General features: G+C 46.4%; 1 protein-coding gene across 2 annotated transcripts in view; it reads right to left on the bottom strand.

Moving 5' to 3' along the window:
• LOC138453690 (uncharacterized) overlaps window positions 1-15,618 on the bottom strand; it is a 724,495-nt gene that overhangs the window by 291,873 nt on the left and 417,004 nt on the right. For both annotated transcript variants that reach the window (XM_069606759.1, XM_069606758.1), the window contains one exon: window positions 5,617-5,699. In XM_069606759.1, the coding sequence (XP_069462860.1) occupies window positions 5,617-5,699 (83 nt within the window). The remainder of the gene's footprint in view (window positions 1-5,616; window positions 5,700-15,618) is intronic.

The raw sequence follows: 15,618 nt of genomic DNA, 5'->3' as shown, positions 1-15,618 counted from the left end.
GGAGGTTTCTTTTAGAGATAATTTTGTTTTGTAATAGTTTAATGTTAGTGTCCAAGGCATCTTGGATGGTGGTGCACCATTCTTTACTTGGTTTGACTGGGTTAATTATGGGGATCGGATTCTCCAACTCCTTGAGTATGGTGTATAACTCTTTGCTATCGGAGGACGCATTCCTAATTCTTGCGTTAAAGGCATCTGCTTTATGGGCGATGATGGCTGATTTATAGATTTTGTTTGCAGAGTTAAATTCTTCCAGAGCTTCTGAGGTCTGGTTTTTCTTTAGGCGGTGTTCAAGCGATCTTTTGATTCGTCTAAGAGAGACTAGTTCCTCGTTGAACCAGAAGGAGGACTTTTTGTCTTTACGTTTAGCTTTGTTAACGCAAGGTGCTAGGGCGTCAATTGTACTAGTAAGAGAGTTATGGTAAAGGTCTGCCAGGGCACAAGGATCTTTGGCGTTAATGGTTTTGTTATTGAGGGCTTTGGCTAATAGTGGGTTGATGTTTTCTGCTGTGAGTTTACGGATGTTTCTTGTTACATATGATTCTTCGACAACCGTTTTGGGTAAATCTGGATTTTTGCGCAGGATAGTGAAGTTTATGCAGTGATGGTCTGACCATGGTACCGGGGAGATGGAGTCTATGTATACTATAGTGTTAAGATAAAGTATCCAATCTAGAGACCTTCCTTTTATATGGGTAGGGGTGTTCATGAGTTGTGTGAAAGCCATGTCTTTAAATGCGCTGTGTAGTGCATCTGCTTTGTGGTCTTGGGGGTCGTTAAATCCTAGATTCAGGTCCCCTGGGACTAAGCATTTTGTGTTTGGTTTTATAAGTGGCGTTAACAATAGTGGTATGTCTAAGTCTGGTGAGATAAAGTGTTAGGTGCTCAATAGATGGTTATTAAGTTTATTGTGGTTTTGTGGTCCGTAGCTAGTTTAGCTAGCAGGACTTCATAGCCTCCTGGGCTCTCTTGAGGGCTGGTTCTTAATTTGAGGTGGGCTTTAGAGATAATGGCTACTCCTCCACCTACTGATTTTGTTCTGTCTGTTCTGAGAATGGTATAGTCTGGGGGAATGGCAATGGAGAGCGAGGGGCCGGACGCTTGGTGGAGCCAGGTTCCTGTCACTATGAGTAGGTCAAGTTCTTGCTCAATAATGAGGTCATGAATTTCAGTGGCATGAGCAGGTATGGAGCGCGCGTTGATGAGGGCTGCTTTGAGGTGATTTGGCGGCTGCATGCGGGGTAGGCAATTTCGCGGGGGTACGCGTGACCCTTTCCATGTAATTTGGCTGGCGCAAGCAGGTACGTGATTTGCGGGGGTACGCCTGGGCCTTTCCGTGTGATTTGGCTGGCACCAGCAGGGTATGCAAATTCGCGGGGGTATGCGCAGCCCTTTCCATGCAATTTGGCTGGCGCGAGCGGGGTAGGCGATTTTGCAGGGGAACACGTGGCCCTTTTCATGCGATTTGGCTGGCGCGAGTGGGGTACGCAATTCACGGGGGTACGTGCGGCCCTTTCCATGCGATTTGGCTGGCGCGATCAGGGTACGCGATTCGCGGGTGTATCCGTGGGCCTTTCTGCCTGATTTGGCTGGTGCCAGCGGGGTACGGGAGTTCACGGGGGTACGTGCGGCCCTTTCCACTCGATTTGGCTGCCGTAAGCGGGGTACGCAATTTCGCAGGTGTACGTGCGGCACTTTCCACACGATTTGGCTGGCGCGAGCGGGCATGCGATTTCGCTGGTGTACGCACGGCACTTTCCACACGATTTGGCTGGCGCGAGCGGGGTACCCAATTTTGCGGGTGTACTTGCAGCACTTTCCACATGATTTGGGTGGCGCGAGCGTAGTACGCTCCAAATTTTCACGCGATTACGAGGGGGGCTGTGTACTGAGCCATGGATGGCATGGGGCCTTGCGCTGTATTGGGCATTTCACTAGCTTTTTCCTGCACACGTGCCGTGTTGGGGGCGTTACTGGCGTTAATGCCGCTGCTTGCTGTTCATTGCGCCACGGCTAGTGAAGCCTCGGGAAATCCATGAATACACGTGGCGTGACAGTGCTGGTTTGCGCACAACTGGCGCACGCGTGGCGCACGCTCCTTCTCGGCGTGCAGCGCATGTGCTACTTCTGCACTGGATTCTATGAATCGGGCTCTTTATCTTTTAGGTTTCTCTTCTCTACTCCTCCTTTGTATCCTCTTCCTTTTGTTCTGATGTCTCATGCTCACTTTCTCCTGCAGCTACTTCCTTATCCTCCTTTTCTCCTCTTTCAGACTCCGACACTGCCACTTACTTATCCCTATGAGCATTCTCCTGCATTTATACCCTCTTTTATTTTTCCCTAAGGTTTATCCCATATGTATTTTCTTTATATCTCTCCCCTGTAACATCTCTCTATCGACATAAAATGTTCCCTCTTAATCAAACATGATTTCATTTCCATATTCTTAAAAAACCTCCTTGACCCCACTTTTCATACTAATTTCAGTCCTATCTCTCGTCTTCCTTTTCTCTCAAAAATTCTTAAACTGGTAGTCTATGCTCAACTTTAATTTTTTGCCCATCACCACTTCCCTGTTCTTCTATAATTTGTCTTTCACACGTTTCATTCCACAGAAACACACTTAATAAGCTACTCTCTGCAAGTCTTGCGAAGCTTACATCACTTCCTTTCCTTCATCTTTCTGCAGTTTTTGATACTCTTGATCACCCTACTCTTCTTTCTATTCTTTCAGCTTTAGGATTTTCTGGCTCTATACTAGAATGCTTTTGTTCATATCTAACACGTTGGTGTTTTTTGGTATCCTGGGCTGGTCATCTCATCAGCTTTTAGTCTTTAATTCAGAGTAACTGAAAGCTCCATTTAATGCCCTCTTCTCTCTTGACAGCATTCCTCTTTTGTCTGTCATGTCTATGCTGATGAATCTCAGATCTTCTTTTCATTCTCCTCTTTTCCTCACTCTCTTATTCTACTCTCTCTCTGCCGGTTTTCTTGCCATCAGTTTTGGATGACGACTTTATTCATCTTCATTCCTCCAAAACCAAGATGCTTTTTTGTCCTGCCTCATCTATGCCTCCCTTATTCCTCCTCCAACGTTTTCCTTTGCATACTCGCAACATTAATTTTCCTCTTCTGCACACAATTTTGGCATTTTCTTAGGTCCTGAACATCCCTTTTCATTTCATATCTATAATACTACTTGCTCCTACCCATTTCATCTGTATAACATCTGCAAAACCCATCCTTTTCTCTCCTTTGCTACTGCTAAGCTTCTCATTTCTTCTCTAATATTTTATTATCTTGATTGTTGGTCTGCGCTGCTGTTTGGTATCCTACCTATCAACTTGGTCCTCTCCGTTCAGTGTATTACTTGGCTGTACATATTCTCTTTAGACTGTCCTGTCGTGATTCTACCAACTCTTCTCTTGTCTGCCTTTACTGGCTCCCCTGTGACACTAGTCTTCTTTTTTCACTTCCTTTGCATTGTCTTCAAGAGCATCCAGGGTCTTGCCACTCCCTATCTCTCTTCTCTTGTCTCCCTCTACAAACCTTCACCTTCTCTTTGTTCCCATGGTCACTTACTTCTGGTTGTCCCCAAGCCTCCCTGTCCCAGTCCTGCCTTTGCTCATGTTTGCTACTGGCTGCTAAGCACTGGAATATCTTGCCCTGGTCTATTAGGTCCTGAACCTCATTTTCCGTTTCTCTTCCACATCTTAAACCAAGCTTTCGCTCTTCTTCCTTGGTATATTCTTGTAAGATTACTGTAACTACTATCATAGATTATGTACATCGCTTTCACAAAAGTGCTCTATCACTTCAATGACATACAAATATACACACACACAAAGACAACCACTTTCCCACTTGCACACACACACATCTTTTTTTCTCCTTACACCCAACTCTCCTTGGACCTCATACTAGCTCCTCATTACCACTGCCCCCTCTCCCCTTCAATTAGAAATTAAGAAGCACAAAGAATTGCCAACCACAATCTCTCACCGAGCCCTGCATCCCACACACATCTTGGAGCCATACAGCTGCCCCACCAAGGCCTCAATTGACTGCAATGGTCTTGAGCGCACTCTACTCAGCATGGTTGGCTCCTGTGCCCCAGCTAGTATTTCCAATGCCCCCAACATTGCATGGACCATTAGGCATCCACAGGCTTTGTCACTGCAGAAGTGGAAAACAATGGTCTGCTCAGAAATGCTTGCCAATTTGCTGCAGCTAAGGGATTGTTCAACTTTCACTAGTCACAGCTGCCTGGCATGGCCCAGTCTCATCATCCATTATGGACGAGCTGTCGCTGCAATCAGCCTCAATTTCTGTGGCAGGACTATCTGAACCTGCAGCCACTTCATTCCAATGGTTGGCAATCATACTGAAAACCCAATCCTTTTTCTTCTGAAGCAAGCGTAGGTCTCCTTGCATTTGATCAGTCCTGTCAGTGTCATGTCAGGTCAGCTGAACTTGTCAAAGGGCCTGAATGGTTACAGGGCCTTAATGTATCCTACTGAGAACATCTTCTATCTCAAATCAAGACTTTCAGCTGAAAAAACAGAGCAATTCAAACTAATCCCCAGCAGTGTGTTTGTACTTCTGCAGGGCTCTGTCCTTATCTACCAAAGGGAGATGATTTAGCCCAAAATGGGAACCAGAAGGAAGGTCCCTAGTTGGGGTTTGTGTCCCTTGCCATTCTTACCTGGCCAGTCTGTCAGATTCAGCTCCAGGCTCATTTGCGCTCTCTATCTGAAGCCTCCATCTGGCAGCTTTGGAAACATATATACTATCTTGTTGTCAATCATATAGAAAATTCCATCTCCCAATGTCCCTGTTCCAGCAGCTTCTCTCTGCTCCCTTCCCCATGCAGACATACCTCAACCAGGGTAAAGACCTTTTAATCATTGATCCACCTTCCCAGTGATATGCTCTGCAACGGTAACCATTCCTGCTGTCACTGTCTGCTGTCTCTAAATTGGAGACCACTACCTTATCATTTTTAAGTGTTTAACCCTGTTACAGACACCATAGTCACCTGTGTCACACTAACACACACCATTTTCCTTGTTGGGACTCAATAGTATCATAAAGTGAAATTGCATCAAGAAATGGGAATCGAACCTGTGAACGTTCCAGGGCAAAGTTTACAGTGGATTGTTTTGCCATCTTTATTTGCTTTCTAAAGGAGTACAGTAGCATAATACATTGGATTCCAATAATTGTGGTTAGCAATGAAGGCGAGGACTTGAGTTGAATGGTGGGTGGTGGGTAGGATTCAGTGCACGTAGCAGGTGCACACTGCGTGTGTGTGTTTAGAGCAGCTGGCGATATCAATCCTATCGGATGACAAAGCACTGCAATTGTCCTCAGCAGTGTTTGCACAAACATCATTTGTGCAACAAAAGCACTGGGAGCACTAGCAGACTTTAGTTCAACAGCCCACGGTCAACAGAAAGTGCTAAAAGTCATCAATGGCTGTTCATTTGCCTAGTGTTTACATATATTTTATTGAATTGCAATCTTTAGTCCTACATGTACATGGCTGCCATTGATCAGCTGTCAGTGTTGCATAAATAATAGCCATAACATTTCAGGATTTGCTTTTTTGTTCACCTGAACTTCGGAGTCAGAAGACTGAAGCAACATGGTCAGGACTGGCAACGCTCCCTCTTGGCACAGAACATGCTGGACCCTCTCTGCAAGACAAGAATAACACTGAACTCAAAATTAAGCTATTGGCAAATGTATTTCACACGTTTTCATATTTTGCAGACATTTGTACGTTTGGTGCTTGGTGCCCCACCCAATGCCCTCCAAGTGATATTTCCACTTTGCAGTGTCGTTGTCTAAAGGAACAACAGCATTCACTACTGACCTTACACACATTTCAAAAGCATCTTCATTTTGTAGGAGTATCAAATTGTTTTTCAGCCTGCCAAGCCATTACAGAAGGGGAAAAACCATATGCAAATCAGGCTTGGTCCTACCCCAATAGGGGCAGTCCAGCCCGAACTGCTAAGTCCCATCCCTTCTGCACAAGAACACAAGCAGGTGTGTCCCCTCCAGCACTGTGTTCCAATTCTAGGTGTTTACCCATTGTTGCCTTTTTCCAATTCTAGGTGTTTCCCCTCCAGCACTTTGTCACAGTTTTAGTACTCCTATGTTTCAAATCTAGGTGTTTTCCCTTTGCCGCTTTGCTTCAATTCTAGGTGTTTCGCCCATTGTTGCTTTTTTCCAATTCTAGGTGTTTCCCATCCAGCACTGTTTGCCGGTACTAGGGATTTCAATACTACTGCTAGTTTTCAAATCAAGGAGCTTCACCTCTTGTACCCGATTACAAATCTAGGTGTTTTTTTCACATTGCTATTTTGTTCCAATTCTAGGTGTCCCCCCTCTAGCACTGTGCTTCAGTTCTACGTGTTTCCATAATACTGCTGTGTTCCAATTCTAGGGGCCTCATCAGGGGTTGGACGGAGTGGTAAAAATGCAGAGGTAACACTATTACCGCTGCATTACTGCTCTTCCCATCCGGAGTTTGGGTGGGAAGTAGCAGAATTACCTCCAGATTTGAGCTGGAGGTAAATCTTGCCACTTCCCACCCATTTGCAGTGCTATTAGCGCCGGCGGTAATAGTGCCAATACTGTGCCATAGAGTCTGATGGACTCTTAACAAAATGGGGAATAACAGCCTTACCACAACAACTCGGGATCCGGCGCTAGTAGCGCTGGACCGAGATGCAGTAACACTATTTGCGTTGGCGGTATCCCAGCATATTTACTGCCGGGATACCGCCAAACCTTTGATGAGGCCCTAGGTGTTTTCCCACTGCTGATTTTCTTCCAATTCTCTGTGTTTCCCTTCTAGCACTGTGTCCCAATTCTAGGTGTTTCTTTCCATACTACTCCTGTGTTTCAAATCTAGGTGTTCTTCTCTTTGCTGCTTTGTTCTACTTTCACGTGTTTCTGCCATTGCTGTTTTTTCCAATTCTAGGTGTTTTCCCTCCAGCACCGTGTTCCACTTGTAGGTGTTTCCATACTACTGCTGTGTTCTTATTCTAGGTGTTGTGCTGGTTGTTTTCTCCATTTCTAGGTGTTTTCCCTTTAGCACTGTCTTCCAGTTCTAGGTGTTTCCATACTACTGCTGTGCTCCAATTCTAGGTGTGCCCCCACTAGCACTGTGTTTCAGATGTGGGTGCTTTCCCCATTGCTACTTTGTTCTAATTGTAGGTGTTGCCCCTCTAACACTGTGCTGCAGTTATACGTGTTCCCCCACCACTGCTGGGTTTCAATTCCAGGCGTTCTCTCCCATTACAGCTGTGCTCCAAGTCAAGGCACTCCACAACTAGGTTTTCACACTAGTATGGTGCCCCAATTTTAGGTGCTCCACCACCACTGCTGTGCTTTGAATCTTGGACTTACCCCACCATTGCTGGCTCTCCAATCTAGGGGTTTGCCCACCCTGGCCTGGCTGACTTCTTTCCTACGGAAACTGCTCTCCTGAACATCTGTGAAGACCTGCTCTCTAACCTCGATTCTAATCTTCCCTCTGTCCTCATCTTACTCAATCTCTCTTCTGCCTGTGACACGATCAACCATGCCATCCTGCTCAATCGTCTCCGTGATAACCTGGGTATTACCGATCAGGCCCAGGTCCAAATTGGGTCCTTCCTTTCCTCTATCTCACTCTCTACCTGTGGTGTTCCCCAGGGGTCTAACCTCTCTCCCCGGCTGTTCAACCAATACCTCGCACCTCCCACCTACCGCATTGCCGTTTCCTGCCCCAACTTTCAGTGCTATGCAGATGACACTCAGCTCATCTTCAGGCTCCCCTCTGCCACCTATTCCCCTTTTCTCATCTCTGTCTGTCTGCTATCCAGGAGTGGTCTGCCACCAACGATCTCTGGCGTAATGCCAGTAAGACTGAGATTCTCCCCATCAGCACACCTGCACCCTCCTTTTCTGTCACTCTCTGGCCGGCCTCCCTTGGCCCTCTCCTGCTCCCACCTGTGAGGCTCAGAACCTATGGGTCATCTTCGACTCCACACTCTCATTTTCTCCTCACATCTTTGACGTCTCTAAGAAATCAAACTAGCAATTTCACCTCCTCAGAGGTATTCTTCCTTTCCTCTCCTTCCCCCAGAAGCTCACTGCCTCTAGAGCTCTGGTTCTCTCTAGGCTGGACTACTGCAACAGCCGCTTTTTAAATATGACTGCTTCTACTCTCCGCCCTCTGCAACTCATCCAGCACAGGACTGCAAGACTTGTCCTTGGCCTCAAGCCCAGGGATTGTATCTCTCCAGCTCTGAAATCTCTGCATTGGCTCTCAGTGGCTGCGAGGATTAAGTTCAAGACATTCTGCATTGTGCACAAGGCCTTCTGGGGCCTAGGTCTTCTCTTCGTAATACCTTCCTACTCGAGCTCTTCGCTCCTCCACCTCCAACTCCCTTAGGGTCAGACAATTCTCCAAGCAATGAGTGGGTGGTAGATCTCTTTCTTTGGCTGGGGCCTCCCTCTGGAACAGCCTCCCTGCCTCTCTGAAACTTGAGAACCATCTCTGGTTCCGGAAGCACCTCAAGACCTTCCTCTTTGCCTCTGCCTCTCCCCAGCTGATTTCCTGTTTGATACTTCACTGGTCATCTGGCTACCCTCTGTTTCTGGTCCAGGTCCGCACCCGCCTGGATGCACACATGCACTGCCTCCCGGCAACCCTTGCACTTCGGTCTGTATCTGTAACCCTACAGTCACCCTACCTGCACTTTTGGACACCTGCTGTCTGCACTTACCCTTGCACTTTCCACCTGCTGGCCCACTTCTTGTAATTGTTTGATCCCAAGTACAGCACTGCCCTTTCCCCTGTCACTTTTCCCCTCCCGCCTCCCCTGCACTTGCGCAATCTCAATGTCACTTGGCCTAGTAAGATCATTGTCTCTGTCCTCCCTCTGTTCCCCCTCCCTTGCATCGTTGTGCCTTGAAAGACTTGTGTATAGGCGCAATATAAATGCCATATCATATCATATCATAGTCCTGTGTCCCAATCCTAGGTTCTCTGCACTACTGGAGGGATTCTTCATTTTCAAAATCTTTTCATTACTTTTCCAACCAACAACAAATTATACAACATCTTCTCCCCTCCACCCCTTTCCCCTTGCTTTCAGAGAGAGTCCACAACTTTTGAGTACTGAATGTTCACAACTTTTGAGTACTGAATGTTAGGATTCACAATATGTCAAAAATTCAGATTTTGTAGAGACACCATTGCAGCATATAGCCACTTTGTACCTATGACAAAACCAAGCCCCAGTCTTGTTGAAAGGCTTTATGATCCCCATGTAGCTTGAATGTGACCCATTCCATTGCAACCACACCCCATACCTTCCGAAGCCATTCCTGACTCATAGGGGTCCGTTGCTGTTTCCATCTTAGAGCTATTGCCAACCATGCTGCTATTATCAGGGTCACAATGCACCGCTTCTGGGGCTTAGTATATACCTTTGACTTCGGGTCCCACATCCCGTATAGCCACACTTTCTTTTCCATTCGCTCCAGCCCTTCAAACATTCCCTGCATCTGCTTTTTCACCTCTTCCCAAAAGGGTCACAAAACCAGGCAGTCCCACCAAATGTGCCCCCAGTCCCACACTGTACTACATCCCCTCCAGCATTTCTCCAATACTGATGGATACATAACGTGTAACCTTTCCGGTGTGTAGTGCCATTGATATAGGACGTTAATCCACATTTCCCTCAACTGAATGGAGCGTGTTAGCTTCAGAATGACTCCCCAAATGTATCCCCAATACCCTTTCATTATAGTTTCCCCCAATGTGTTCCCCCTATTTTTTCATGTAGTTCCAGTGTACCTTCTCTTCATGTTCATTAGGAAATCTGTAGAGAGTGGATACAAAGCTCCTTGATTCTGAATTGGTCATAACATCTTCCTCAAATGGAGTCAGCTGTCTTGTTGCGGCCGTTCGTCGGTCAACCAATGCTTCGATTTATTGTATTGAAACCTATCTTTTTCCCCTATCCCAAAGTTCCCGAGTGCACTCCTCAAATGTGCGAAGTGTCTGGCCTTGTTACATATTCTGTATTTTCTGACATCCTGAGTCTTTTCACTTCTTATGCGGTCTCCTTACCATACCTGGTGGGAAATCTGGGTTCTCAAACATTGGGAAAAAGGGAGATGGGTTAACTGTAATACCAATTATTTCACTATTTCGAACATTAGGATGTCTATGTTTTTTTTAGCCACAAGAACCCTGATAAAGACGAACCCAGCACTGCCCCGTCTTGCCTTGCCCAGTTTTTCTGTGGACTGTCCGGGAACCACTGTTGCACCACCCTCAGCTGTGTTGCCTCAAAGTATCTATAAAAATGGGGGAAACCCAAACCTCCTTGAATCCTCTGTGCAGTCAAGGTAGACATCGCCACTCTCAGAGGTTTATTCTGCCATATAAATATTGTCACCATTTTAGTAAGTGAGCAGAAAAAGATCTTTGAAATTCTAACCAGCAGCGCCTGAAAATAGTACAGTAATCTCGGGAGCACTATCATTTTTATTGTAGTCATTATTCTCAGCCAGGATATATTTGACGGGGTCCATTTCATAAGGTCCTTTTTAATCTTCTCTAGTAGCTGTGGGTAGTTTGCACCATATACCTGCCCCAAAGATTTCGTGAGAGTTATTCCCAAATACCCAGAAAGTGATGCATACCCTCCTAGTTCTTTCAGCAACGCCGGCAATGACATTTCCAGGTGTGATAGTGCTAGCAGCATGTCATGAGCGAATGCCATCACCTTGTGGTCTTCTCCCGCCATCGCTATCCCTTTTATTTGGTCATTTCCCGGATCTTGGCTAGCAAGGGTTCTAAATATATATCATACAACAATGGGGATACAGGACAGCCTTGTTTTGTGCCCTGCCCTAGATTCACCTTATCTGTGCGAATCCCATTCACTGCTATCCCAATTGTAGGGGAGTTATAGTTGCCCTAACCATTTGAATATAATCCTCCCCGAATCCCATAGCCTCCATTATGCTAAATAAAAAGGACCATTCCATGCTATCAAATGCCTTTTTGGCATCTAAAGACAACAATAGCACAGAATTTTGGGTTTTAGAATTTCTTTCTATGAGGTGACAAATCCTCTGAGTGTTGTTGTGTGTTTGCCTCTAAGATATAAAACCAAATTGGTCTTGTCCTATAAGCTTCAGCATCAGATCTATCCGTATTTTCGCTAGGATCTTTGTGTACAATTTGGTATCTAGTGGGTTCCTTGCCTGGTTTAAATAACACTAACAACTTGGCTTCGTACATTGTCTGTGCTATATGTTTTTTTTTTCTTAAACGTGTTAAATAAGCTTGTAAGCATAGGGGGTAGTATCTCTTGGTAATTTTTATAGAAGCCTTCTGTATACCCATCTGGGCCGGGAGCCTTGTTTTATGGAAGGGATCTGATCACTTCTGTCACCTCTTCTTCTTTAATGTCCTCATCTAATGTCTCCTTTTCTGTCCTCGAAAGCTGTGGAAGTGGGACCCCAGAGAGGTATTTCTCCTGCTTACAGTTGCTGGGTTATCCGATGCATACAGGGTTTGGTAATACTCCTGGAATATTTCTCCCATTTCCTCATTTGTTTTTCTTGTTACACCCCAACCCCCCACGTCCCTAAGTTTCATAATCGTTCTAGACTGGGCTTTACCCTGCAACTGTCTCGCCAAAAGCTTATCAGCCTTGTTCGTCCTAATATAGTACCAATGTTCGGTATACAATAATGCTTTCTCTGCCCGTTTTGTGCTGAGCACCTCTAGTTGACCCTGGATATGCCTAATTGTTCTACCCAATTTTTTATTCGGGCCCTTGGTTATTTCCTCTTGAGCCTCCTTTAGTTTCTTTTCCTATTTTAGTCTGTGTCGTGTCTTAGCTGCCTTAATTGCTACAGCCTGACCCCTCAGTACTGCCATAAATACGTCCCATATCATCTCAGGTGTAGAGTCTGGGGTTTAGTTTTCCTCAAAAAACTGTTCTATCTTTTCCTTGATTAACTCAACTTGTACCTGGTCATGGAACAATTCTGTTGGGAATTTCCATTTCCATAATCCCCCCTGGGAATGCCCCAATGTTATTGTCATTGACATTGACAATCGAGCGTGGACCGACAGTGATATCGATACCACCTCAACCCACATATAGGCTGTCACCAGGATCGGTGATATCCTCGTCCGAGAACGTAGAATCCGATTCACCACCCTCCCCTAACTCCTCACCTTCATCTCTTCTTCCTGTACCCTTCTTTCCTTTACTTCTTGGTCGCTCCTTTTTTTTATGTAGGTAAGGGCGCCCACGGAAGGAAGCCACCGTGTCACCCAAGAAGGGTACCCAGTGCCTCCTCCCGGGAACGCCGGGAAGGGGAAAAAGCCAAGTGGCACAAAAAACCCCTTAAGCGACCTGCGTGACTCTCCTAACGAATGAGCTGGTATGCTGGGAGAATGCAGTCGGCTGAAGCTGAACTCCGTGGTAGAAAGGTAGATGCTCCGGGGGTAGGTAGTCAGTAAGTAGTAAGGAATACCACAAGGGGAACCAAGTCCATAGGTGAAGCACAAGAGAATAGGCAGTCCAAATACAGGCCAGGATCCGGTACACGGGAGATCACAGATGAAGGTATCCGAACAGTAGAATCAGCAATCCAAGAAAACAGGCCTAGGTCTGGTACACAAGGAGGCAGGCAGAAGGAGAAAACTGGAAGGGGGAAAATAAGGTATAAGAACGGGAACAGAGAAAAGCCAGGAGAAGGAGGGTGGCGAGGAGAGAGGAAGGAAAATAGCCGAAGAAAAAGGGCAGAAGGCAAACATGGAGAAAGAGGACAGGGACCCGATGGAGATCGGGAAAAATCTGCAACAAGGGCGAGCGAGAGAAAAACAGGCAAAAGGCAGACAGCACTAACGGAGGAAACCGGAAGCGTTGCAACGCGTACGCAACCCGGAAGCAGCTGTATTTAAACTCCGGGCCGCGTCGGCGCGCATACGCACGGGCTGTGCTGCAGGTGGGCATGACAGGCTACCAGCATGTGCGGCAGAATAATGTCCACGCCGCCACCGGTTCCACAGGCGCCAAGTGCCGCGTGGCATGACATAGGACCACATATAATCTTTCCTAGAGAGAGATGAGTAAACATGGGAGAAGTAAGTGAATCCCTGTGCCTGACCCTCTACAGCATACCATACATCTTGAAGGGCCATTGTGGTCATTTTTTTCTTTAGGGCCTTGGACGGGGCCAAGGTTTGTTGGGTGGATTTAGTGCTCCTATCTATTTGTGCTTCCCACACCATAAGGAAATCCCCTTTCAAGATGATGTCCCTTTTAGCAAATTCTTCCAGTCTCGATAGCACCCCCTTAAGAAACCATCTTGCTCTGAGCTTGGAGCATATATCAAGGCCAGCGTAATGTGATGAGATTTCAACATAATATTCATGAACAAAGATCTCCCCTCCTGATCCACCCGGGTCTCAAGAACTCGCCCCTCCACCACCAACCTATCGTGTAATGCTATCAGGACTCTGGACTACTTTTCCCTAGAGTTTGCCTGGTACAACTGAGAAAACCCCCTAATCTTCAATGTTTCTTTATCGGTTTTACATATATGCGTTTCTTGATACGTGATATCTGGGTTCTCGTTTTGCAACCACCCTTCTAGTTTCTTTCTCTTGACTGGTGTGTTGATTCCCCTTACATTAAACAAAACTATCTTAAAGGATTTCCTCTTTATTGTGATCCCTGGGTTTCCCCTATGACCCTTACTCGTACAGCTACTTCCTCTCTGATACCTCCCCCCTAGCCCCTCTTTCCCCTCAACTCCCTCAACCAACTTATAACACCCACAACTTTAATCCCCCTACCTCCTTCATACCCTGTCCTGGGGAAGACACAGGTTCCTAGGATCGCCCGGACGTATCGTCCACCGCGGCTGGCCCTCAGTTTTACCCAGAGAGAAATTGTGGGGGATACTAAACCCCACTTAGGATTTCAAACTCCTCCTCTCCTTCCTGGCCCATCGGGCCGCATGCTTCATATTAACGTGTTTAAGTCTTACCCCAACTCCTGAGGTTCACGTGATGCCTGCTTTCCTCTTTCCAGAGACCCCTCTGCCATGTAGTCCAGCTGCATGGGTCTGCCTCTGCTTTACTTTCAAGACTGGTTTCCCCCTTTGCCTTTTGTGGACACTGTTTTCCACTCCCACAGTTTCTTATTCCCTCTCCCTCTCTCTTCTCGGCTGTACTCCATGAGGCTCCCCACATTCTTCCTGTATGTTCAATATCTGTTCTCCTTCCTCACATGTCGTAATCCTGTGTTGACGGCCCTCCCACGAAAAAAGAAGGCCAAAGGGGAATGCCCATTTATATCAGATCTGTTTTTGTGACAAGAATTTCACTACCGGGCATATCAGTCTCCATTTGTGAAGTGTAGTTTGTGCAAGGTCTTGGTATAGCTGGACTTCCTCTCTGTTGATTCGCACCTGGCCTGCTGTCCTAGCCTTCTTCATGGTCTGTTCCTTTTGGCCATACGATGTTACTGCCACAGGGGCATCCCTCGGCCGTGAGTCCGGTTCTGCTACCCTCCGTGGTATGCAGTCCAACAGAACCAGATCTTCAGAACTATTTGCTAAACTGTCTGCAAAGAGCTGCTGCACCGTTCCCTTCAGGTCTTTGTCCTCCATCGTCTCCGCAAGATTCTTTATTGTTATATTTGATGTTGATCATCGTGATCGGTTCTCCAAATCCTCACACTGGATTTCTAAGTTATGTGATAGACGAGATAGGTGTTCAAGGGTTTAATAATTTTTCTGTGTGTCCTTTTACATATTTTGGACAACCTTTTCCAAAGTATCCATCCTCTCTTCAAGCTTGGCCACATCAATATTCAACTCCTGCACAGATTGTTTCATTTCCTCTTTCAAGGTCTCAAACTGTGTTTAAAAGGAGGCCATAAACTAGTACTGAAATTCCTTGAACCAGCTCTGCATATCTTCTTTCTGTAGTGCCATCGCCCCTTCTTCCCTAATTCCCGGCAAAACTGGATTCTGAATAGTCCCCCCCACTTCTCGACAGCAAAGATGTCTCTGTGCTCCACAGCTGTTTTATGCCGGTCTCTTGTCTCGGCTGGGGGTCTGCTGGGCTGTCACTGCTACCTTCACCCTCGTTTTGGACATAAGGACGCTTCACAAAATAAAATAAAATATCAATATCAGTTCAAGGTGCTCCCATGCTTGCAACAAACTCCTAATGTCACAGTTATTCTTTGTTGGCGCTGGGGGTCATCACTGTGATATATCCCAACTTTTCTTCTCCAGCCACCCTAGTGCAATGTTCTGTGGGCTACCTCAATGTTGCCCCCCCCTTCACCGTCCTTGGTCCTTGATCTCCCTGTGGACCTGTTATTCCTAAGGTGTTGTTGAGAATTTCCAGGGGGCAGACCTGCCCCTCTGACTATTTTGGGCTTGAGCCCCTATGACACCTAGTGCACCCTTGGTGTGTTCATGGGGTTTGCCGGCCTCACCTGTCTTCCCTACGGACCTTCAATGGATCCCTGTTGTTTCCTAGGGAGTTCAGTTCTGCTGTAT

Source organism: Ambystoma mexicanum, chromosome 4p (genome assembly GCF_040938575.1).
Source record: "Ambystoma mexicanum isolate Mex_15411 chromosome 4p, UKY_AmexF1_1, whole genome shotgun sequence".
NCBI classification, from domain to species: domain Eukaryota; kingdom Metazoa; phylum Chordata; class Amphibia; order Caudata; family Ambystomatidae; genus Ambystoma; species Ambystoma mexicanum.
Note: the sequence above shows the minus strand (reverse complement) of the source record. Positions and strands in the feature narration are given on the sequence as shown.